This window comes from Ascaphus truei, chromosome 2 (genome assembly GCF_040206685.1).
Source record: "Ascaphus truei isolate aAscTru1 chromosome 2, aAscTru1.hap1, whole genome shotgun sequence".
Taxonomy (NCBI): Eukaryota; Metazoa; Chordata; class Amphibia; order Anura; family Ascaphidae; genus Ascaphus; species Ascaphus truei.
Genome location: NC_134484.1, coordinates 419,038,468 through 419,065,310, shown reverse-complemented (window position 1 = coordinate 419,065,310; position 26,843 = coordinate 419,038,468). Strand labels below are relative to the sequence as shown.

Sequence of the window (26,843 nt, the reverse complement as noted above, 5' to 3'; positions counted from 1 at the left end):
TACATTCATCTTCTGGACGTAAAAAAAACAATGGCTTAAAATAGGATACTAGTTTCATCACATATTATAGCAACATATAAGCTTCTTATTGTCCCACATTTAATAGAAGTTGCGTCTCTGACACCTTCACAGCTCAGCTATTCACCCACATTTAGAATCTGCTAATTGATGATAATCCTCTCACCACACCAACTGAAGACACCCTACAGAGTTTATCGTCACCATTGTGATGTCACAGACGTTTGTTTACTTCCAACCCCATTCATTATTTTTCCTGTCTATAAAGTAAGTATCTAGCATGCTCCCTCAGACACACACACACATTTATTGTTCCATTTGATGTGCCGCTTTTATTTTTACCCTTCTGTGTATAATGTGATGATAGATAGATAGATAGATAGATAGATAGATAGATAGATAGATAGATAGATAGATAGATAGATAGATAGGTATATCTATCTCAAATAAAAAGATCACTTGTGATCACATTCACATGTCTTAGATAGGTCTGCAACCCTGCCTTTCACCATTATCACCTAGCATACAGTGCTTCCACTGCAGCAAGGGATTCTGGGAAATGACATACAAATGAGCACACACTGTCACCTTTTGCCTGACATATCCCCCAAAAAATTGTATCCAGCGCACAGCAACAGAGAGCCAGGTCATAGAAAATTAAAACTTGATTGGAGCTGCATTAAAAAACGGAGGGTGCAACCACTCCTACGTGTTTCGTGCAATACGCACTTTATCAAGGAGTCCCTGACTAATGCCAGGCAGTCTATTTAAACCCCAGCTGATTGCACATTTTGCGCCAAAATCCCAATGATGTCATGTCCCATGATGTTTCAGGCAACTACCAGCATCAACTGACGCACCAGGTCACGCACATGCAATGGCCACAAAGCACCCCACGGACCCGACAACGGCAGGGTCCGCTGAAGGCCAATGCCCCCAGCGTCCTTGCGTCCATGAAAACACTCCACCCCACAACATCACCCGCCCGGCACAGTCACTGCGCATGCGCGGGATACCGATATGTCAGTAGCACACACATACTAACCCCAGTTGAAATTATGTGCGTGCGCACCCCCATTCACCGCCCTACCGAGCAACCAAGTTGACCAAGGCATGGGAATGGTACGCTTGCCACCAGGGGGAGCCTGTGTATGTTACATATATGTAAACTAAAGTGACCGGCTGGATTGAGACTTGTTCCTCCTGATTGCCACCACAGGGCCAATCCTATAGTTTAAAAAACAAACAAAAAGAAAATATAGAACAAACATAAAAATAGAGCACTAAAAGCCCCATACATGAAAAACATAAAATCCCTAAATTAGAATCCCTTTATAAATAAAGGGGGTGGGGAAGGAACATATATATAACACCCTCCTCTGACACAGATGACTATACCTCAGGATATCCTACTGTAGATCTACAACAATACTCAATGACAAAAAAAAAACTAAATACAGTAACTATTCAATAATTAATCTACTTTAAACCTCTTGGTATACTATTACTTCAGACTACCTGTATTGACAATGTATTCTTATCCCAATAATATATCTATAGATATTAACACCAAACAATTGTTGTATTCAAAAATCTAAAAAAGTGAATTGGAATATGATAAGTCATTCAATCGCTGGCAATTAGAGCATAATTCTAATACATTTATGACATATAGAGACTTCTCCCCATAATTGGAATTGTTTTAAGTTGTTAATAGTTTAAGACAGCCATAAAGCCAACAATGAACTAAGGCATTTGGGACACTGGAAAAACCCTTTTATATAGTACCAGAAAAGGGAGGGGAGCAGAATGGTAAGTAGTAAAACCACCTACATCCCATAAATCTAATCCAGAATTATACACAAAATAAATTCATGAATAATATATAGTTCACTAATACACAATCAAAGTATATGGTCAAGTCCCTCAAATCAGAGAAGGCACCCGAATAACTCTCAAAATGATACGTCACTTTAGAAATTCCCTCAGGAGCCTGAGATTTTAACGTGAATATCCATTATGCCTCTCTACAGTTTAGGAGCCTGACCATATTCCCCCCCCCCCTCTCTAGCGATTACTCTCTCTATTCCAACAAAAGAAAAATTATCCGGTCTCCCCTCTCCACATTCTGTGAAATGTTTCGAGACAGGATGTTGGAGGTCTTTCTTCTTTATTAATCTAAAGTGCTCCTGCATTCTAATTTTTAATGTTCTTGTAGTTCTACCTGCGTATCTTCTCCCACATCCACACATGATCAGATACACGACATACAATGCATCGCAATTGATGAAACTATTAATTCTAAACTTCCTGTGTGGATTGTGGGAGAAGATACAACAACACGGTCTCATGCAACTTACACATATTGCACCTGTATGATCCATTAGTTACGGAGGTCCTTTCTCTACCCATAGGTGTACAAATGACACTAGGAGAGACATATGATGCCAAAGTTTTGGCCCGACGATATACAAATCGTGGGCCCTGATCTGTATATCTACGTAATACAGGGTCCATATTCAACAGTCCCCAATGAGTATGCATAATTTTTTTGATTTGGCCACTCGCCTTGCTGAACTGTGAAATAAATAACTGTCTCTCCTCACCCTTTTCTACCATCCCCTGAATATTTGTCCCTTGATATTTGTATGTATTTTTCTTCTTTTTGTACTTCCCATCAATCCTTCTGGAATCTGTTTTTGGGAGAAGTGAATCCCTATTGATGTTATTAATTTCCTCCAGAGCTTCAATAAGTAACTCCCCATCATAACCTCTCTCCAAAAAACCTGTAGTCAGCTCCCCAGACTGAGTAAGAAAGTCCTCCATAGTGGAGCAATTCCTCTTCAGCCTGAGGAACTGACCCTTGGGTATACCTGTGATGACCGACCTGGGGTGGCAACTGTCCGCCCTAAGAAATTAATTTCTTGAGTTGTTTTTCCTAAATACATTTGTTTGAATTTTTAGATCTATATCAATGTATAGTAGAAGGTCCAGAAAGTTGATATGGTGTAAATCAAACCCAGACATGAATTTTAAATCTAAAGTGTTATTATTAACATAATTAACAAATAGATTCAAAGTGTCTGTGTCCCCGCCAAATAATGAAATCATCGATAAAACGTTTGTAAAAAATAATGTGATGCCTAAAAGGGTTCGTGCTACTATAAATAAAATTATTCTCACACCACCCCATAAACAAATTGGCGTAAGAGGGGGCAAAACGTGTCCCCATCGCCGTGCCTTTAAATTGCAAATAAAAATCGTGCTCAAAAAGAAAATAATTGTGAGTGAGTAAAAAAGTGATTGATTCAATTATAAACGTGATATTAAGAATCGAACTGTCTGGACCCTCTATAAAGTAGTGGACAGCAGCCAGCTTCAGGTCATGCCGGATAATGGAGTACAAAGAAACCACGTCCATGGTCACCATATGCAGTTTTGGTTCCAAATAATATCCCTCAATTTGGTTAATAGGTCCCCTGATTCCAGAATAAAAGACGGAAGAGCCCTAACAAAGGGTTGTAAATAAGCATTAAAATAACGGGATAAACCATCTCGCAAAGATCCAATACTAGAGACTACTGGCCGACCAGGCGGGTCGACCAATGTCTTATGGATCTTTGGGAGATGGTGGTAGATGGGTACTATGGGGTGGGGATTGACAATGAATTCAATCTCATCCTTGGAAAGAACCTGAGTAACGGATCCTAAATCAACAAGTTCCAAAAGTTCCTTCATAAATGCATCTGTGGGGTCACGTGGTAGTCCAGAGTAGGAGGACACATCCCCAAATTGGCGATCTTTTTCTTTTTTCTTCTCTGAGTATGCATTGGAAAAAAGAAATGTATGATTGAGACCTAGCACTTGAGCACCAATCCACCTCTTCTATACACCTTTTGCCTGACATCCATTTTTACATGGAACCCTTACAAACGAATGCCCGCTGTTAACACCTCTTTTAAGCACAGCATGGGAATCAGATGCAAAGCCAGAGAAAGCACTCAGAGACATGTTTCGACCTTAATGGGTCTCATCAGTGTGAGGTTGGTTGTACTGTCTTTGCAAATTTCAAGGCTGCAGGATTTACCATACACATTTTAAGTTATGGTGGGTGAAAAAGGCGACAAGAAATGCTATATGGTGGAGGTTTCTTCTCGTCTTTTTCACCCACCATAACTTAAAATGTGTATGATATATATATATATATATATATATATATATATATATATATATATATATATATATATATATATATATATATAGATATATAGAGAGAGATTTACCCTGATGAAGCACTTCTCGTGCAAAACCGGTTGAGGTCGTCACTACGATTACGGCATGAAGCACATTGATGTTGGAATCCCCTGACCCTAAGTACAGTAGCTGGAAGTGGTCTAGCGCTTGGAGGCACAAGTGAGGTTAACCCCGTTTTGGCATTGGTGCAGGCGGCTGCACGCAGGACGCTCTCAGAGGCTGATCAGCTGTTGAGCTTTTGCATCTCTTCACATCCGGATGCTGCGAGCTGTCGCCAATAGGAACCCACGGCTGTGAGTTCCAGAGACACTGTGATCGTCAGTCGGCGCAGCTCTCATTCATTGTTGTGAGGAGCCTGCTTTTAATTACTTACATGCGAGTAAGTTATGTATGTTTGTGTGTCCTCTAATACACATTTCTGCCTTTGAATCTGGTGCGCTGTGTCCCCTCTCTCTCTTCTCTCTCTCATTGTTGACAGCTGCCAGGAATTCTTTATGCCTCAGCTTTGTCAGCCTCTCTTTTTGTTTACTAGGTCATATTAAAGGTCGGCTACAATGTGCAAAAGGCCAAACTAATATAGAAGCTATGATAGGCAGAACTGGAAAGACAAATGTGGCTTAGTGCTAAAAGTATGAACCATTGAAGTGAGATGACCAGGTTTAAATTCCATGCAAGCTCATTGCATAACTTTTACCTCTGTCCGTGTTAGGCATAAATAAGACTATAAGCTATTTTAGGGCAGACTTTTATCAATTCTATTTAGTTAGAAGCGGCCACTTGCAGCTGAAAATCCCCATAGATTTTAATGGGAATTTTGAGCAGAAAAGGTCTGATACAGCTGCTTCAGACTATGTAGAATTTAAGCCCAAGCGCAGGGGTGGTCAACTCCAGTCTTCAAGGGCCACCAACATGTCAGGTTTTCATGATTTCCCTGCTTCAGCACAGGTGACTCAATCAGTGACTCAGGCTTCGACTGAAGCAGGGGTATCCTGAAAACCTGACCTGTTGGTGGCCCTTGAGGGCTGGAGTTGGCCACTCCTGTTCTAGTATCTGTAAATTCTACCAGTCACAGTGCAATGTATACAGACAGTGCTATACAATAATAAACTACTATGTCCCAATAACATAAATGATTCTTAAACTTTCCTACTGTAGTTCTCTGCCTATTCACTTCCTCCTGCCTATTGCTTTGTTGAACCGTCCAACTGAACGCCTGTTTAAATGTATCAAACACGGACACACAGAGGAAACCATATTTTAGAGAGTTATTTTCTTCTATCTTAGGTTTCTTATTTTATTATATTATGACGTTTATTACATTGTATTCACATAAATCACTGTTGATTGATTTATTACTGCAGAGTCTTTTTAAAGTAGATTTTCTTCTCACTTTGACTTAATCAAGGGAGAAACTTTTCTGCTGTGTGCGGCATTTGTACAGCAGAGAAGCAGAGAAACGTGTGTATTGTGCAGTGTTCAGTTTCAAATAAGGAAACTCACTGAAAAAAATCAATACAGCGCTCGGTCTGGAGGCTGCATAGGCATAGCAGAGGATAAAGCATCTCAAATAAAGACCATGTTGGCACTTTTTATACAGTGAAGCAGAAGTCAACACATTTGAATTTTTTGTTTTGTGTGCAAAAGCAGCAATTTCCCAAGAGCTTTTTTTTTTTTTAACCCATTGGCTGCTGGAATACTCAATGCATCCGAGTGGACTCCCAGGATTACCACCACTTGATTTTTTTGGGTAGCAATCCGATGATACTCACAGAATAGGAGATACCTCCTATTCCATTCAAACCATGTCCAGTACACCTGGACATGAGTCAATGCGAACTCCCCTTCAAAACCAGCAAACATTTGCTGATGTTCCGATAGCCAATCGAAATCAGGTGATGATGTACTGGCGTTCTACTGGGAAACCTTGTAGTCATCTTTGTTTTTCTTATTTTACAGCCCCAGAACTTGTGGTTCAACTCCGAGAAACAATGTAAAAGCAACTGAAAGCCTGGAACGCTACTCTGAATTACACAGGTTCTGCATTATTAAAAAAAATAAAAAAATACTTGACAGTGTCCATGCCTTGATGAGCTTACAATCTAATTGTTTGTATCGGAAGAAAGAAACGGGAGCTAGACCTCCCTGCTGTGAAATATCTTGCACATATAAAAGGTTAAAAGGAAATGACATATTTCACAGCGAGTCTGTAACATACAAACTAACATGGTGGATTAGGTCGAAAAAAGACAAACGTCTATTGATTTGAACCTTCATCGTAATTGCCGATGCGGTGCAGTCGGCTTGGCCACAGTGGCGATCTAGTGGACAGCAAAATTTAAGCTGGGGTCAGAGGTCCAAATGTAGAGAAGTGGCAAATCTATAGCAGGCAAATTGCACACGTTCGGGCTGCCCTTAGTTGCACTCTACACTGTATCAGAAACAACTTGTTCCTTCTATAAAACCCATTCATGTAAAAAATAACACAAAGGGCAATGATTGGATGATCACAAAAAGGACTACAGCTTTTAAACAACTCAAACTACCAGCTAATCATGAGTATTATTTAAACATAGTACTCTTTCCAGCCGCCCAAACAAGAGGCTAAAGACATTATTACCTCACCCTCAGTGTACCATTTAGTACTGAGTCTCATTTCCACCATAGGGAACAAAAATTGTCCTGTTGAAATCCAAAGCACTACAGCACATGACCAGGGTTCCAGCTATCTGAAAGAGCGTCTAGTTCCCTGCACTCCTATTCGCTCAGTTCAATCTGCATATGAAGGACTCCTAACAGTTCCCAGAATCTCCTTGACTTCTTATGGGGCCCGAGCTTTTAACCACACTGCTCCCACTCTCTGGAACAGTCTACCTCTTAGGCCTTGGACATGCTTCCCGCTTGCTGGCGGAAGCGTGCTGACGCGCGCTCCCCTCTCAGCACTGAGCCCCTACAGCCGCAATTAGAGCGGCTTTAGTAGGGGCTCACCTGCGCTTCCGCGCGCTTGCGGAAGCGCAGGTCTTGGGGGAATTTAAAATTCCCCCGCTTGCTGGCGAGACAGGCCGGTCACGTGAGCGGTTCGCCCAATGAGGGCAAACCAGCTCCGTGACATCACTGGCCCGCCCCCGGCCAGTGACGCGCTAGTGACGCGCCCGTCCCCGGACCGCCCCCTGACGGCTGCTGAGAGCGCTTGCGGTAAGCAACCGCAAGGCCAGGGAAAGCACCCGCTTTCCATGAGCCTCAGCGCGCCTCAGCACGCCAGCGGTAAGCGTGTCCGGGGCCTTACATTTCGAGAGGCCCCATCTCTGGACCCCTATCTTTTTACCCATGCATTTAATTAATGACCACAACCTGTCTGGCATTTAATAACTACAGTACAGTCCCATACTGTATTATATTTTCCCTTGTATTTGGTCTCTTTTATACCCTTAAATGTTTTTTTTTTTTTTTTTTTCATTTTTGTAACTGTAAAGTGCTTTGATTCTTATTGAGAGAAAAATACTATATAAATAATGTTATTATTATAACGCTTCCACATATGGCACTATAATGTCCCAAGTAAAGTTGCTGCACCCTTACGTTATAGTTCCCTCCGCCAAAACCCTCAGTAAAATCTTCCTGCTGCCATTCTATGAATGGGTGATCTACTGATGACAAGGTATAAAATACATTTATATTTACAAGAGAGTGTAACTCCATGAGAATAAAAGAATATGGGGTTAGCTTTTTGTAGTGGTCAAGCGTACCATAGTTTGGCCAAAATATGTGACTAAACCCCCAATTGAAATTATATATTACAAATAGTTATAGATTTGCAGCATGATACAAATAACAATGGGTTTATAATGATAGCAGAGAGCGTTGTCAGAAAGCTCAAATACCCAGCTGTAAATTAAGTAATCAGTCCCAAAGTATAGGTAGGTGTATAGCATGAATGTGAATTAGTCCATGAAGCAAAATAAAGCCATAGATCCCTGATAACCGAGAGTGAATGAGGAAACTCACCACAATCAATTTCATTGGGGGCAATAAGTAAACCATAAGAGCTATAGATTCACGGACACCTCCTTGTAGGGATGACGTGCTTCTGCTGGTAAAGTCCAAGTAGATGTGAGAAGAGTAGAGCACCGTCAAAGACTGGAGTCAGGAGAGGATCCAAGTAACCAGGTTTTTCCCTGTGCTGTTTTTACTCCATTAAAGATTTTTTGGTTACTTGGATCCTCTCCTGACTCCAGTCTTTGACGGTGCTCTACTCTTCTCACATCTACTTGGGTTTATAATGATGAAATGTTGAGTTTTAGTGATTTTGGATGTGTGTTTTTGGCATTTTTTGGTCACGCCACAACATCACTCCAGTAAATTATTACCGAATGGTTGTGTTGGGCGAGCTAGCCATAACACAACTGGATTGCCATCCTATGAAGGCCAAGTATAGAGAACATTTAAGGCTGTTTTTAGATATATTGGACTCTCCATGGCAGTTCATTGAAAAATTAACATTCAACAGGTTACTACTGTATCAAAATGATTGTGTGTCCAAATCTGCTCACCTATTTATACATAGAAAATATTTCATAATTTGAAATCATGGTGCAAAACAGAGGAATAAATTCATATATTGACAAATTTGATCAAGAGATCAAAGAAAGACCCTCTAAACATGCACTCATATGATTAGTTATTAACAATATCTTAGTACTTTACAATATCTTGGACAGCTAGTTGATCATTTCTCTAGAGTAGGGTCTATATTAAAATCACAAAAATAATTTTTTTTATTACATCCAAAAAAATATATATGTGACAAAGTGAAATATAATAAAAATTAACTAAAATCCCCGTAACGAAGTAGTAGAATTGTCCTTTATATATAATTACTAGCTGAGAGACCCGGCGTTGCCCGTGAGTTAAATTTCCCGCTAGGAGGGGTGGGGGACAGTGGACAGCAGGGGGGGACACAGTGGACAGGATGGGGGGGACACACAGTGGACAGGAGGGGGGAGGGACAGTGGACAGGAGGGGGGGACAGTGGACAGGAGGGGGGGACAGTGGACAGGAGGGGGGTGGACAGTGGACAGGAGGGGGGTGCTTAAAATTTCCAGGTCCCTCCTCTCCACTCCCCCTGTATGTTTCTCCGCTCCCCCCTCTCTCCGCTCATCCCCCCCCCCCCATGCGCGGCTCCGGACCCCACCCTACAGTGTCTGACACACACACACAGTGTCACACACACACACACACACACACACACACACACACACACACACACACACACAGTGACACACACACACACACACACACACACACAGTGACACACACACACACACACAGTGACACACACACACAGTGACACACACACACACAGTGACACACACACACAGTGAGACACACACACAGTGAGACACACACACACACATTGACAGTGTCACACACACACACACACACTCACCTCTCCGTTTCCCACCTCCCAGCGGAGCCGCCGCGAGGCAGCTCCAGGATTGAGGGGGTCCTTCCGGGCGCCGCCATCTTAGGCACTCGGCGCCGCGAGGCAACTGCAGGCTGCCTGCCCACTGCCTGTCCCCCCACCGGCGAGGGAGTGAATTGAGCGCCGGGGAGGAAGTGAAGTGAGCACCGGGGAGGGAGTGAAGTGAGCGCCGGGGAGGGAGTGAAGTGAGTGCCGGGGAGGGAGTGAAGTGAGCGCCAGGGAGGGAGGTGAGTGGGCGCTGGGGAGGGAGGTGAGTGAGCGCCGGGGAGGGAGGTGCGTGAGCACCAGGGAGGGAGGTGAGTGAGCGCCAGGGAGGGAGGCGAGTGAGCACCGGGGAGGGAGGTGAGTGAGTGCCGGGGAGGGAGGTGACTGAGCGCCGGTGTGCGTGTGTGCAAGTGGCCGAGGGGGAAGAGAGTGGCAGTTGGGTGACGTCAGACCCACCAATCTGATTGGCCAGAGGCTGAGGACCAATCAGATTCACCGCAGATAGCACTAACCTTTCGATTTTATATATTAAGATTATTATTTAGCAAATTCTACTGCGACAACCAATTTCGTATATCAATAGTGAAAGTGTTGTTTTGACTCTTTAGGATATGGCTCCTTAGTTGTAATTTTCTTATCTACGGAGCTATATGATGATATAGTAGCTTGGAGTTGTTCAGATTGTTTGTAACCGTTAGGTATCCGGTATATCTGAATATATAACTCTGATTTCCTATGTCCTAGCAGAATATGTAAGAATCCTGCTTGTATATATTTAGAATGGTGGATTCAATATACAAATTCATTTGTTGCCCAAAGCGTTTATAGGAGATACAACCAAGGAGATAAAACAAAAATCAATGAGTAATCAAATTGTAATTCAAGAATCCACCACAGAGACACCACATAGCCCCTCAACGGAAAATATACGTTACCCAGGAGAGGGACCATTTACCGACCTAAAGAATAGATCCTCCTTCATACCACCACCGAATATGTGTAACAACGTAGATGTATTCACAAAATTAGTCCAAGATATTGTAAAGTACTAAGATATTGTTAATAACTAATCATATGAGTGCATGTTTAGAGGGTCTTTCTTTGATCTCTTGATCAAATTTGTCAATATACTACTGTACCAACCCTGGTATCCGGAAGGCCTGATCAATTCAACAACCCAAACTCGTTCGGTTTCCTTGCATGTGTACACAGACAGGAATCTGAACAAACACATCTTTGCTTCCCTCTCTCAGTCTCCAAGAAACAAAATCAATAGAATGCTACAGTGCAAAAACCACGTGAATGAGATGTGTCATTAGCTCTTTGTAATTCTGGCCTGGGTTGGGTTTCGAGGAGCAGAGAATAAAACTTGCAATGGATGCACCCAACCAGCGTGGGCTTAAAAAAAAAAAAAAGGACATACAAAATGTTGAATTATTGATTTCAATTAGCTTGATTGGTATAGAAAGGAAATATATTTGAAGATGGATATTGTTTCTGTAGCTTGTAAAAGTAAATACTATCTACGTCAAAAGAAAATATTCCGAAAATATTTTTGTATTTGTGGTTTATCTATTTTCTTCTACATGATGCCGCGGGCGCCTTTCTTTCTGTAACTCCATGAACTCATAAACAACAATTGGTTATTACGTTAAAAAAAAGGGGGCGTTTTAAATGAAGACCATATGACCTGATATTCAGAGAGGTCGGGAAGGAATATGTAGGAACAAAATGGTGTCTGAACAACATGCAAATAGACGCAGTAAAAGTCGGGACAATTGGTAAACATCAGAAAAATATAGGGGTAGATCCTCAGAAGTCCGCTAAATCTGGGCTACTAAGGTGATGTTACCTAAATTGGTATTATCCATTAGTTTCCCTGGGTTTAAAGGGTGTCCACAAAGCAAAATACAGTACATGCAAAAACACGGGTCGTTAGTTATCTCATTAGCATACACTAAACACCATGTGAAGTTAGCACTGCCTTGTGTGAGCTTCAAATAACATGGCGTAAAGCCCGTCTTACCCAAAGGTGGCGTTACTACCATGGAGACCCGGAATAGGTGTTTCATTAAAGTAACAGAAAAAAGAAGACGCAAGAAAAAAAAAATGGTAAATAACAATACGATCGTTAAATCATACTGAGCTGTGTCTTACACCAATGCAGAGCCTGTAAAAGACCTATTTCAGGATCTGGATGCGAGTAACGTCACCGTTACTGTAGCTATGACCTGACGTTACATGAAATCCCTGCGGTAACTATAAGGAAGCTCTGTGGGTATGCGTTGTTACAGGGAACTCCTCTTTTGTATATCATCAGCACAAATGGCCATTATAGTAACGCAAGGGCTCATTACAGTAGAAAACAGCACTTAACGTATAGTTACTGAGCTTTTAAGATCCTCGTTAGCATTTAATGATACGTTAAGTATTTACCGGACTTCTGAGGATCTACTTCATACTGCTATAAAGTAGCAGCACACTACAAAGAAACAGAAAACATTAAAATACATAATGCACTTAAACAATATTACATTTGTGTTGTAGTTACTGTAGTTACTGTATCTACATATCTTGACTGCAGATAGTTAACAATTGTTTCGGTGTGTCTTTTTTCCTCTTCTGGATACATCATTAATACAATACTGTAGTTCAAAGTCCTTGTCTCCATATTGGAGAAATGCAGATTCATTGTAGGTTGTGATGCCTTTTAGTTGCCCAACACCGGGGAGTTCTACACAGATTATAGAATAGGCTATAATTTAATATATGAAGAACTCTAATGTGTGTCCGCTAAAAGGTATCACAACCTAAAACAACATTGTGAAATTCTTGGTAATTCATTACATTGTATAAGACTTACTTTGTGATTATTTACACATAACCATAATTAATTTGTACCAGTGTGGTGTTGTAAAACAAACACAAACATAGCTCTTTGTATTTGTTTAGTTCTATTTAGAGTCACTTTTGCATTTGCCAGCATGCCTCACTGCAAATGTAACCAGTCTTCTATTTTAAGATATATAGGTTTTTACACAATGTGCGTTGAAGTTGCTTCCAATGCTGGAGAGAAGTCTAGTCCCATTTGAGTGGAGCTCCAGACTTGTCCAGCCTGGGGAAGCAATTTAACAGCATACGAAGTAGAGCCATTGGCCCTTCGTCTGTAAGGTGTGTTAAACGCAGATGATGTATCGCAAGGAAAGCGCCATTAAAATCAATGGGGATCTCCAACTGATAGTCTGTAAAGCTAAGGCACCACTGCATGCGCCGGCGCGCCCGCCTTGTGTAATGGCGGCGTGTGCACGGCGCTTCACCGCGATCTGCAGGGAGCATTTTTTAGCGGTGGGGGCGTGGCCAAAATGTGCCAGGTGGGCGGGGCCATGACGGGGGGCGGGGTAATGTGCGAGAAACGCCACTTAAATGTATTATTTCTACATGTTCTAAATGCAATCTGCCATAACATTTTCTATTTTTAACATAGATTGTGAAAAATATGCCGTGGGTGAGAAGCGCAGATGACGTGCTATCACTTGGAAATCCCCATTTACTTTAATGGGGCCTTGCTATCACTTGGAAATCCCCATTTACTTTAATGGGGCTTTTCTTGCACATCTTCTGCGTTTATCACACCTTACAGACTGGGGCCATAAACGGGAAAACACCCTCAGGTAGGTTTGAGCCCTTAACAAAAATCTTCAACTACTTTATGTTGTTTGTCAAATGAAAATACTGAAGGGTATCCGGTGCTAGAGTTGCAAAGCTAATAAACACATTGTAAATGATGGCAAAAACAATAACAATGTAAACATGTTCTTCCATAGGTGGAAAGATGGCAAAGAAGGGTGGGTTGCCATGTTGGTCCTTTCTTCCATGTAGTAACACAGGAGGGAGAGGGAGTAGGTGCTATGATACCTTTTTATTGGACCAACAAGTAGTTGATATGTTACTAGCTTTCGTTAAGGCAGCTGGCACGGATTCGGAGGCCTCGCACGCTCGGCGTGCATGCGCAGGGAGCCGTTACCGACGGCTCGGTGCGCCTGTGCAGTATGCGCTGGCGGGGCACGCCTGCGCAGTACGTGCCGTTAGGGCGCACCTGCTAAGTAGGCGCTGTTTGGGTGCGCCTGCGCAGTAGGCGCAGCACACACACAGACGCACACACACATGCAGAGATGCACACACAGATGCATACACACACAGACGTTCCTGCGCAGTAGCCGCCGACACACACACACACCCAGAGACGCGCACACACACACTGACGCACATACACACACACACACCACACAGAGACGGGCACATACACACAGCGACAAACACACAGGCACACGAGGAATTCACAGTTACTGTACATATAGAAGTACAAATAGGTAAAACGGGGAGGGCGTGAACGCTCGTTTTAAGTCAAACTTCTTTTTATTTTGGCACTGAAATTGTGTTTTGATTTTTAATTGAAAACATCACCATCACAAATACAATTTCTGCTGCAAAATAGTGACAAAACACAAAGAAGTTTCACTTGAAATGCGCGTGCTCGGCACAAACACACTTTTGTGGGGGTCTCTGGAGCTTTACTGTGCTATTTTGGGGCACACCCCCCCAGTTCCCATTATACTTAAAAATTTCTGGTGTTTTTGGTCTCTTTTGGGAAATCAAAATGTCCGGCAAATCTTGCAGATCCTGTTGACCAATAGGAAGCTGCAGCGTTCCTGGGAGTATGACATTGCAGCTTCCTATTGGATGACTGCAGGTGCCATTTTTAAATGTCCATGGAGAACCCACAATTAAACCAGTGAGTATCCTGGGAACTGTGGGGCAGGGCCGCCGGCAGGGACAAGAGTCCCGGGTCCAGCTGATCTGGGGCTCAACTTCCACAATGGGCCGCCTGGCTGGCCCACATTCTTCCGCTGCCCCGGCTGGGACCTCCTCCAGTGCCCAATTGGGCAGTGGTCTCCCCCACCACCACCAGACCCCGCAGGTACTGAGGGTCCACACACAATTATTCAGCACTCCATTCCAGTCACCCCCTGCTTAACAACCCAGGTCAATACCCGAGCTAACTATAGCACGGTCCTACTCCGGAGGACCTCCTGGGTTAAATACTATAAAAACATTAAGTCAAAATAGTTGGGATTGCTGCTTTAATGTGCAAGTGACACTGAGTGAACTCTTTCACTGCCAGAGGGGCAGCAAAACACATTATAGAGCAGTGCATTGCTGGCCCCGCTGCCAATGAAGGGGTAAGGTCCTTAGGTTACATAGTTACATAGTTACATAGTAGATGAGGTTGAAAAAAGACATACATCCATCAAGTTCAACCTATGCTAAATTTAGACAACAGATACTTTATCCTATATCTATACTTACTTATTAATCCAGAGAAAGGCAAACAAAAACCCCAGTGACATATCAGCTAATGATATCTCATAAGGGGAAAAATAAATTATTTCCTGACTCCAAGAATTGGCAATCGGATTAATCCCTGGATCAACATCCTTCCCATGTATACTTATTTGGTATATCCCTGTATATCTTTCCTTTCTAAAAAGATGTCCAACCTTTTTTTGAACAAATCTATTGTATCTGCCATCCCAGTCTCCATGGGTAATGAATTCCACATTTTAACTGCCCTTACTATTGTATTATATGTCTTTATTTATATAGCGCTATAAATGTACATAGCGCTTCACAGTAAAGAACTGTTACCTTCGTTGCTGGTGAAATCTCCTTGAGTTACTATTATCTTTTATGGGTATGGTGCCAACATATTCCGCAGCGCAGTACAATTTGGGAGGAAGGACAGTAACACACTATACCAAAGATAGTACATATAACTTAAGACAAACAGACATTAGGACGGTGGTCCCTGCTCCCAGGAGCTTTCAATAAAAAAATCAATTCGTACACATGCAAAATTGAAACAAAATCAGTGCAAAAAAATGCATAAAAATAAAAAGTTTTACTTGAAAGCAATTAGGTGATTTTTTCTGTGAAAAAAAATCATGTTTTATTAGCCAGTCTGATCCTGATAAATTGACCCCCACGTATCTATTAACATAAAACCGTGAAAGTAATGACATTCTACCTGCATGCTTCTTTGGGTTTCTACACGTTTTCATTATAAAGCATTAATCAAGCTCTGTCTGGCGTTACTCCCATTGAGTTGAATGGGAGTTAGTGTCCATTCAAGTGCGTTAACCCAAATGGAGCCAGCTAGATATCCCCTAAGGAGCGCTGAACACGTCTCCAATACATTCTGTCAATTTGAGATATTCACACCCGTCTATAATCATTCATGTCAACTTATTTCCTGATTGAGAGGTTTGTAAGTGCACTGCAGGTGCCTAAGCCCTTGAAAGGGTTAAAATATTAAAGTTAATTATGTGACTAGAAAATACAATAATTAAGGACACATAGACACTTCCTTTGTGGCAGGTTTCTGCCATGCTCAAACAAGATTCAACATATAAGTCCAGACTTGCTATAGAACCAAATGGTACATACAGAGTGAAACAACAACACACACTGTACTATTTACAGAGGGGATTGTTTTGTAAGAAGAAGAAAACTTAAAATCCATCGTTTCTATCCAACAACACACTAATGCAGGGGTGGGTAACTCCAGTCCTCAAGGGCCACCAACAGGTCAGGTTTTAAGGATATCCCAGTTTCAGCACAGGTGGCTCAATCAGTGACTCAGTCAACGACTGAAGCAGGGTTGTCCTGAAAACCTGACCTGTTGGTGGCCCTTGAGGACGGGAATGACCCACCCTGACTAAAGTCACCAGAAATGAAAATCGGAACAATTGTTTCAATGATCATAGAAGATCCCAAAATGAGCCATGCAATCAAAACACAAAGCTTCTTTGTTGGTCTTGAAGCCCACTTTAATCGGAGAGAAATGACGTACCACAAATACTGCATCATGATTGCACAATTATCTTCCCCTGCTACGAAACATGAATGTTATTTAAAAGTCAGCAAAGATAGGCCCGCTGTAATGTAAGACACCTGTTTTATTTTTGTTTTTTTGTTTTTTATGTTTCCAGTTGTGCCTGATATTTTCATTAAGTTTACCAAATGCAATAAAGCAATGGGCTGTCTAAATGGTTTTTTTGTTTGTTTTTTATCACAAGTAGATGTGGTGGAAGAAAACAACGAAATAAAGAAAACCCAGTAGTAAGAACCAAAAGAAAATAATAAGAACAAAGTGCAGAACCAAATACAATTAGGGAGCTTTATGTATAAAACTCCTACCGGAAATCTAGATAAACTTTACAAAATAAATAAATAATTCAGTAGAAGAAAATGGTTAATCCACCTTTTTTGTTTTACATTTTTTTTTTTTTTTTTTTTAGTTTTTGCCTCAAGTGCCGACCCCACTCCAATGTTCATACATCCAATTATAATATGCACACCCAATAGTTCCTCCCCACATCGTTTTCTTTCTGAGGCCCCTTTTAATTATGCTGTGAAGTCGTCTTCTCCTTGTCATGTAGATGGTGCCTCAGGCTCTACTGACTAGGATTTCAAAGTATATTGAATAAAGGCCCCTGCCCCTTCCCCAGGTGACATGCTAAGGATTATATTTAGAGCAAACAAGCTTCACGCATTTAATATGAGAGATGCATGTGTTCAAATTACATCTTATCGTAGGTTCCAGGGAAAAACGGAGCTTGATACACAGCCCTCTAGCTTCAAATCGGATACATTAAATCCATAATCACAAGTGAACAGAAATATACAGACAGAAAAGAACAATGTGACAGGAAAAAACACGACGTTTCAAGGGAAAATCTTCATCAGGTCTAACTACAATAAGGCACATATATTACAGAGGAGTTTCTACCTTGCTTAATCCTGATGGTCGTCTGGAACCTGCACAACACAAGGATACAAAGCTCTTTTCATACTTCAGCTCCTTGGCTGTAGGGTAAACTTTCTGATCCATCGCCTGACCTTCAAATCTGGATGAAGGATTTCGATGCAGCCAAGGAAGCACTGAGATAATCCTGGCGTTTGTTGTTCCTAGGAGTCTTGTAAGTACATGTTCAGCTGGATCTGAACATCAGGGTGCAGGATATGATAGTGGAGGATTCATCTCACTGTTACAGTACTGGTTTTTCATGGGTGCATACCAGCACGTGGGTGGGGTTAAAGAGTGCAAATTACTATAACTTCTGCCCATAAAAGAACAGATCCCTTTTGGAATTTCTGAGAATCCAGTTCACCTAAACAATACCGCAGAGGACCCTTCCCCTTCCCCACCAGCACAAGGAAAATACTGCTCGAGGTACTGCACGGAAGCACTGAATGATACAGAAAACCCCGTCCTACGGCACAGAGAAACATAATGGAAAGAAGCTTCAACACACAAACTATTACTTCCTATTTGATTTGTGTAACGTCAATCTGTATTAACCATACTAGGCAACTCTTTCTACGTACAGTACGTGTGGGTTCACTCATAGTTGCATATTTGTTTCACTTTCTCCCTCATTGTGCTATAACCCACAGTGACATTAATAACCAATGTACTGGTTACTCTACGGTATATTTATATTGTAGAGGAAGCTAGAAGCGGCTAGTAACCATTTAGTTACAGACATACATTTATGCATATCTATATTGATTAAAATGACAGTATTAAGCAAATAGGGGTTCAAAAAAGGAAATTCACAAAGATGCCTTAGCTAAAGCTGCAGTTCCCTCTAGAACCAACAAGAACCAATATCAGTTAAGTTTGGCTAACCGATGCCCTCCTCAGAGCGATCACGTGATCGAGACGTCGCTGCTTATGGAGATGGGAGAGGAGGTCACACCCTCTTCCATTTTCCAGTGCACCAGATTGTGTTTAAACGCGATCTCCCCTCGAATAGAAGCTATAATGTAGCCATATATGTCATGGGGCCCTTGGAGTGCCAGACCTCAGGATGTAGTGGCTACATCATGGGGCAATCAAAGGATTAAACAAATATAACCATGATTAAAGCAAAGATTCCGTTTATTTTGCTTCTTTTGGAATGAACCTGCTTTCTTTCTTTAGCTCCTCTGAATCGGTTTGGGGGTTGTCAATCAATTGTTTTATGCCACCGTGGCCTTATTGCAGAACCAATAAAAATAAGCGGAGGAGAGGTGGGCTTTACCTGTGCAATCTCTTGTTGAACACAGAAATGCAAGAAGCTGGAGGACATCAAACCCCTCTCAAGTATCAGCTTACAATGTTTACAAACTAACTGTTCATAAAAACTATATCTCAAAATACTGATAGTTGTCATATATTGGATTAAAAGGCATCAACCACCCAGCTGTAGCCCCTTAAACATGTCACAGCACGTATCACACTATGGTCCCATTAAATGCTATCCTTAACCAGCGTGTCCACAACAGTGCTGCCAATGTCAACCAAAAGAACTCATTCATTGCTAAGGGGTTAAATATTCCAGTAACTGACTGAGTAAGAAATGAAATAAAACAAATCTAGCTACTCATCTAAGACAGTGGCTGGCCAACACCAGTTCTCAAGAGCCACCAACAGGTCAGATATTAGTGATATCCCTGCTTTAGCACAGGTGGCTCGCTCTTCGACTCTAGCTAAGATAGCCTGAAAACCTGACCTGTTGGTGGTCCTTGAGGACTGGAGTTGGCCACTCCTGATCTAAGATATAGTGTAAAGGTTACAGTTGGACGACAGCCATTAGATTTTTATTGCAGCACGGTGCAGTCTGCACGCATACTAACTGCTCAAAAAAGGAAGGTACAGGCATACCCCGCATTAAAGTACACAATGGGACCGGAGCATGTATGTAAAGCGAAAATGTACTTAAAGTGAAGCACTACATTTTTCACACTGATTGATGCATGTACTGTACTGCAATCGTTATATACGTGCATAACTGATGTAAATAACGCATGTGTAACAGGCTCTATAGTCTCCCCGCTTGCACACAGCTTCGGTACAGGTAGGGAGCCGGTATTGCTGTTCAGGATGTGCTGACAGGCGCATGCGCGAGCTGCCGTTTTCCTATTGGACGATATGTACTTACTCGCGAGTATACTTAAAGTGAGTGTCCTTAAACCGGGGTATGCCTGTACAGCATTAGCTTTACCTACAGTAATGACCAGGCAGTGGGATCAGTGTGTGTTTCCAAAGAATATGCTCTTCCTTGTCATATGATGCTGGGAGTTACCCTGGCAATGGTTGGATTTTCTTTTTTCTTTTAGCAAATCACATTTTGTCAGTAAAAACCTGTATAACTTGAGTGAGAACTGTGCCAGCGGCTGTCTGATATGTTGCAACTTTATCTTAAGAGTCGGAGTACAATGTTTAAATCTTTACATAGCTAGGAGGAAAAATCTGCAATCACGATTATATCTCAATCTGAAAAAAAAAAAGATTAGTAGCTAGATATGTGGGAACCGGCCGAGATTCATTTTGACGCGGTTTCAATCGAACTCTCCACAGAGTGTGAAAAACCTGCAAAAATGTTGATCGAACATTTGGAGTCAAACGTTACAAACTGTTAAAAATGTGCTATTTTGCTTTTTTTTTCAAATTAACAAAAAAGCAGCTCAGGAGTTTTAAAAAAAAATACTTAAAAATTAGCTGGAAATGGATTGAACATGAAATGCTTAACAACTTTGAGCGTTAAGGGAACATGTTGCAAACTTTTGCATGGAAGCGAACGCATGCAAAAACAGCACAATACCTTTTTTGAGTTAAACACAAGAGAAAAACAGAATGACTGGTCCTTTCGTGATTCTGATTTGCCTGACTAATAGGGATACATACATGTCCATTGTGACTATAACAATAGCTATTGAAACTGTGCACTTAAATTGTACTACGTACTTAACTCAAGGGCTAGGTTAACTTTGTGGGCAGAAAAGTCATGGCGCTACTATTTCCCAAAACATCTATGTGATTTATAATTAATCTAAAAGTGTCATTCAAATCTATATAAAAGAATAATCTCCCAGGTGAAGTAAAACCTGATGGAACTCCCTTGAATTTATGCCACTCTCCCCGGACCTCTCCGTAAATTCAAGCTTCAAACCTTCTCCAGAAGTGGGGGTGCAATAGAAAAAGGGAGTAAAAAAGAGAAAACTTGTACATAGCGTAGCATTTCCAACCTAATGTGGGAAGTTAAGGAGATCTCATATGCACTCACATATATCAGGTGTATGTCATGCCTTCAGAAACACTCCATGGTCGTCCCGTATAGGGGAGAGAAATAAATATAGCGTAATACAGTGTAATAAATGAAATTATTCTAAAAAGGAGTATACAGGCATACCCCGCATTAACGTACGCAATGGGACCGGAGCATGTATGTAAAGCGAAAATGTACTTAAAGTGAATCACTACCTTTTTCCACTTATCGATGCATGTACTGTACTGCAATCGTTATATACGTGCATAACTGATGTATATAACACATTTGTAACAGGCTCTATAGCCTCCCCGCTTGCGCACAGCTTCGGTACAGGTAGGGAGCCGGTGTTGCTGTTCATGACGCGATGACAGGCGCATGCGTGAGCTGCCGTTTGCCTATTGGGCGATATGTACTTACTCGCGAGTGTACTTAAATTGAGTGTACTTAAAGCGGGGTATGCCTGTATCACACTCACAAAAGTAATTTGATAAGACAGCCTGGCAAGCTGATAGGCTTCCTCGGGAGTCCCAAGTTCAACTTTGCTACCACTTTAAGCCGACGTTCAAAAAAAAGTGTATATTTGTGTGTTTGCCAGAGGTGCCCGAGGTAGATATGCCTTTAAATGTGATTCACTGGCTTTCACAGAACTGCAGAAAGACAGCTGCACGCACACGTTTAAAACTTGAATATGGGTGTTTACAAAGGTGTCTACAAAGCTAACGATGGTGTGTTCAGGTATATTAGTTCATTGCACGCTTACATATCACAAATGATGCATGAAGATGTAAATAATTGAAAATAAATTACAAATCTTGATAGGGAGTTCATAAGCCCCAAATTCTCCATTCAACGTGTAATTGCTTCTCTAAATGTGTTATTGTACAATTACTAAAATGACTCAGCCAGTGGATGTTCATTAGCAGCGGCACTGCACCGCTGACAGTCTGCATATAGCAGCCCCACACCTGGAGTGAGACGCTCCTCAGGGTAAAGGCTGTTACTGTGTCTTTTCCAGGACTGCAGCTATATTGGACTGAAGTAACAATCTGTGTGTTTTGTACTAATTGTAAGTGCTATTTTCCCTCTCTCAGACCGTTTTATGTATCTTCCTGTCAACTCTTATAGTCATTACTAAAAGTTGCATTACATTACTATGCTAAAGCCGCAGTGTTTTCTAATGTAGGATCACTGTAGTATGCAGTGATTAAGTGCAGAGTAGCACATATTTTCATTGCCATAACAAAAGAGATGTCTTGCCATTATCAGCCACCAGACGCCACTTTTATTTGTAAACATAATTGTGACTTTAAAAATCTTTATGCAATCAAAACAGACACACAATATGGAGTTCAGACGTGTGTTAGTCCAAACAGATGTTACTCACAGATAAATACATTGGCACTTCATGGCTCAAAAAGCATCTTACTTACATGTTGTTGTATTTCTAAATTAATCAAAGGAATGAGGAATATACAATATTTAATAATGTACATTAAGAAAAAGACAACTGTGTTTTTGCCGATTTGACGCCTTCACTGTCAGAAAGGTCGTGAGGCAGCAAAGGGGTTAATTATCAACACAAGGTGGAAAGGTCATCGGTCAGATTCTGCATTTCCAAACTTATTATTTTTGAGAGAGAAAAATGATTAAGTAATAATCCCCAAAGAACTGGCCAATAATGCCCTGGCTGGAAGAATTGAAGGCCCGAGGCAAAGCCAAGGGACTTTAACCCAGCCAAGGCATTATTGGCCAGTAATGCCCTGTTCTGAGGGGATTATTACTATTATAGGCTAAATGTAGGCTTATTTTTAATTTTTCATAAAAAAGATACACTTTTGTAGTCATGCTGATTTTTATTAGCATGATTGTCTACACTCTTATGCTTTTACTGCAAGTTTATTAAAAGGAAATTACACACACACACACACACACACACACACACACACACACACACACACACACACACACACTGCAGCCCCCCCCCTCTATACACACAAACACACTCTGCAACCCTCCCTCTATATACATGTAGCCCTGTTTCCCTATGAACAGGAAACTACCCACTGCTGCACTTATACCTGTTGGCTATAGGAGCCTGAACCTCTGCCACGGAGAGCCTGGGGTGTTTACTTACTCGGGTGCAGCGCCTCCACTTGTGAGGGATCCTACCAGTATAGAAGCAGCCCCTCACAGGACACAATAATAACCATTCACACAATGCAAAATAACATAACCTTTACTGATTCCCTATGAATGATATATGACGTATACTCCTTTGAAACCAGAGATAATATAATATACGTGAACACTATATAACTTGCAGGGATTACTCTCCTGAAGTGCCACCCACCACCGTGTCCCACACCGTGTCCAGAGAAATGTGTGTCTCACACAGAGTCCCGAGAATTCCACAGTATGCAAAGTCCCTTGGTCACTAGTCCCACAGTGTCCCCAAAGAACCCACCCTTATAGGCGTGATCAGTGCCTTGGTATTGACCGGTATGTTGGTGTACTTATTTCATACGATACCTGCCCAGTGCGACGGCACCTGGGCCTTTAAATATCTTCAAAAAGGATCTGACGATCTTCTGCGTGCCGTCCTGGATCCACCAGCTTGATGCCCCGTCCGAGGCGATCACACTCTGATGATAGTGTCTTTAAGGACTGCAGCGTCCACTGAATCCCTAACTATCACTATATAATAGTAAGGGGCAGGGTCCCTACCCTAGGGCCTGTCCCTACATACAACAAGCTAAATGTGTCTCAGGGCCTGCCTTGGGCCTAGGGGGTTTTGTATACTGGCCTTGTGTAGAGGCTTACTTGACCTCCACACAGACCCTCCATCCGTTACCTCTCTCCCCCTCACTCTGCCTACATCCACAAACACACTCTGCAGTCCCCCCAACACACTGCGCAGCCCCCTCCTCTACACCCACAAAAAACACTCTGTAGCCCTCCTCCACCCTCTCCACTCACAAAACACACACAACAGCCCCTGCTCTACACCCACAAACACAGAAACACACTTCAGCCCCCTGTAATCAACAAAACGGCAGACACACACACCAAAACACACTCTGCAGCCCTCCTCCACCATCTACCCCCACTGACACACATACACACACACTCTGCAGCCACCCTCTACACCCACAAAACACACTCCAGACACACACACCAACAAAACAGACTGCTGCCCCCTCTACATCCACAAAACACACTGCATACACACACACCAACAAAACAGACTGCTGCCCCCTCTACATCCACAAAACACACTGCATACACACACACCAACAAAACAGACTGCTGCCCCCTCTACATCCACAAAACACACACCAGCAGCCCCCCCCCTCTACACCAACTGCAGCCCCACTGTAAACCCACACTGCAGACACACACAAAACACTCTGCACCTCTCCTCCACCCACAAAACACACACTGAAGACACACTGCAGCCCCCCTCCTCTCTGCAGCCACAAAACACACACAAACCAACACAACAGACTGCTGCTAGGGTTTACAGGTATTTGGTTCCCCTGTCCGGTGAAATATGAGAGATAATATCGGACAAGGGATAGAGCAGGGCTGCTGCTAGGGGGCTGGGCAGCTTCTGATTGGTTGCTGCTGTGTAATTCAGCCAATCAGGAGGTGGCAGGAGCCTGAGGGGTGGGGCCAAAGAGAGGAGGGAAAGCATGCAGCAGAGAGGTGAGGCTGTGTCTGTGTGTCTCAGTGTCCTGCCTGTGTGTGTGTGTCTGTGTGTGTCTATCTGTGTCCTGTCTATATATGTGTGTGTCTGTGTGTGTATCGGTGTGTGAGTGTATGTGTGTCTCTCAGTGTGTGTCTGTCTTTCTGTCCTGTGTCCTGCATGTATATGTGTGTGCCTCCGTGTGTGTGTTTGAGTGTAAGTGTGTGTGTGAGTGTTTGTATGTCTCAATGTGTGAGTGTGCATATGTCTCAGTGTGAGTGTGTGTGTGTATGTGTGTGTGTGTGTGAGTGTGTGTATGTCTCAGTGTGTGTGTGTATATGTCTCAGTGTGAGTGTGTGAGTGTGTGTATGTCTCAGTGTGTGAGTGTGTATATGTCCCAGTGTGTGAGTGTGTATATGTCTCAGTGTGCGAGTGTGTATATGTCTCAGTGTGTGTGTATATGTCTCAGTGTGTGTGTGTATATGTCTCAGTGTGTGTGTGTGTGTGTGTGTGTGTGTGTGTGTGTGTGTGTGTGTGTGTGTGTGTGTGGTGACAGACAGTATATACAGTACTGGCAACTTTGTTTAATTGCTCACTCGCCCTTACTTTTCTTTTACTATACTAACAGTCTTCCCATTTTCAAGATCTATTAAAAATTTCCACCATTGTAAATTTTCAGAAAGGCTCCATAACTCAGCTCTCATCACAGCAGCATTGCAATCTCTGCAGCACCCTTACTTACAGATCATCCCCAAGAAGGCAGAGCAGGTTACTTATTCAATGGCATGATTCAATATGCAATTTAAAGAGGATTTTGAAGTCTAAATTTGAAAGCTACTGTACTGATAATGACAGGGGGGGGGGGGGGGGGTGTGAGAGGATGAAGGGATGGGGGGGGTAACCGAGGATGAAGGGAGGGGGTGAGAGAGGATGAAGGGAGGGGGGATGGGGGGATGAGAGGATGAAGGGAGGGGTGAGAGGACGAGGGGGGTGAGAGGACAAAGGGGGGTGGGAGGGTGAGAGGACAAGGGGGGGTGGGAGCGTGAGAGGACAAGGGGGGTGGGAGGGTGAGAGGACCATGGAGGGAGAGAGAGAGGGGATGAGGAAATGTGCAACAATCTTGGAATTTGTGGGAGGAGCAGTAAGATCAGTATTGCTCGCCATTTACAGTATGACTGCAGGACAGTTATTTATAAATGATCTGACCATTACGTCTTTTGTTCTAAATTTCACTCCAAGCATGCACCAATTTGCACTATTTCATATTCTATTTCCTAAAACAATCCTCGGAAGGGCGCTCCCTCCCAAGACTCCTCCCCAGATTTTTTACGATATAGAATATAAATTGGTGCAATTTGGTGAATACTTGGAGTGAAATTTAGAACAAATGACATAACAGTCAGGTCATTTATAAATAACATTCTTCCCCACCAACGATTCTCGCGCGCATCGCATCTTTCACCATTATGTCCAGTATTTTTGGACAAGCCACCTGGCAACCCTAACTGCTGCTCCCTCTACATCCACAAAACACACACCAGCATCCCCCTCCCTACACCCACAAAACACCAGCAGCCCCCTCCCTGCACCCACAAAACACACCAGCAGACCCCTCCCTGCACCCACAAAACACACCAGCAGCCCCCTCCCTGCACCCACAAAACACACACTGCAGCCCCCCCTACACTCACAAAACACACACACAGCAGACACACCAACAGAAACAGACTCTGCTGCCCCCTCTACACCCACAAAACACACACCAACAGAAGACAGACACACACCAATAAAATACACTGCTGCCCCCCTTTACCCCCACAAAACACACACACACAGACACACCTTTCCCCTCACTCTCCTGTGTGGAGCTCTCTACAGGCAGGGTGGGGGAGGAGTCAGTGCCTTGCTGCAGGCAGGGTGGGGGAGGAGTCAGTGCCTTGCTGCAGGCAGGGTGGGGGAGGAGTCAGTGCCTTGCTGCAGGCAGGGTGGGGGAGGAGTCAGTGCCTTGCTGCAGGCAGGGTGGGGAAGGAGTCAGTGCCTTGCTGCAGGCAGGGTGGGGGAGGAGTCAGTGCCTTGCTGCTTGCTGCCTCCTGTCCAATCACCTTCCCTGTCTATGAGCTGATCTCACTCTTTGTGAATTAGAACAGAAAGGAGTGGGATAGGGAGTGATCAACTAGAAACCATACAAATTAGATAGAAAAATAATCGATAATTAACAGGTGGGTGCAAACTGTGAACTGAAGTGAATCAGAAAAATAATGAGCTC

The 26,843-nt window shown here is 42.7% G+C and overlaps 1 protein-coding gene across 18 annotated transcripts in view; it reads right to left on the bottom strand.

Annotated features, from left to right (window-relative positions):
- Positions 1-26,843, bottom strand: part of KIAA1217 (KIAA1217 ortholog) — a 493,175-nt gene that overhangs the window by 270,418 nt on the left and 195,914 nt on the right. The window contains exon 1 of one of the 18 annotated variants that reach the window (XM_075587580.1): positions 17,586-17,995. The exons of the other annotated variants lie outside the window; for them this stretch is intronic. Within the exon in view, the coding sequence (XP_075443695.1) occupies positions 17,586-17,687 (102 nt within the window). The 5' untranslated portion in view covers positions 17,688-17,995. Of the gene's footprint in view, positions 1-17,585; positions 17,996-26,843 lie in introns of those variants that run through there. 18 annotated transcript variants of the gene reach the window in all.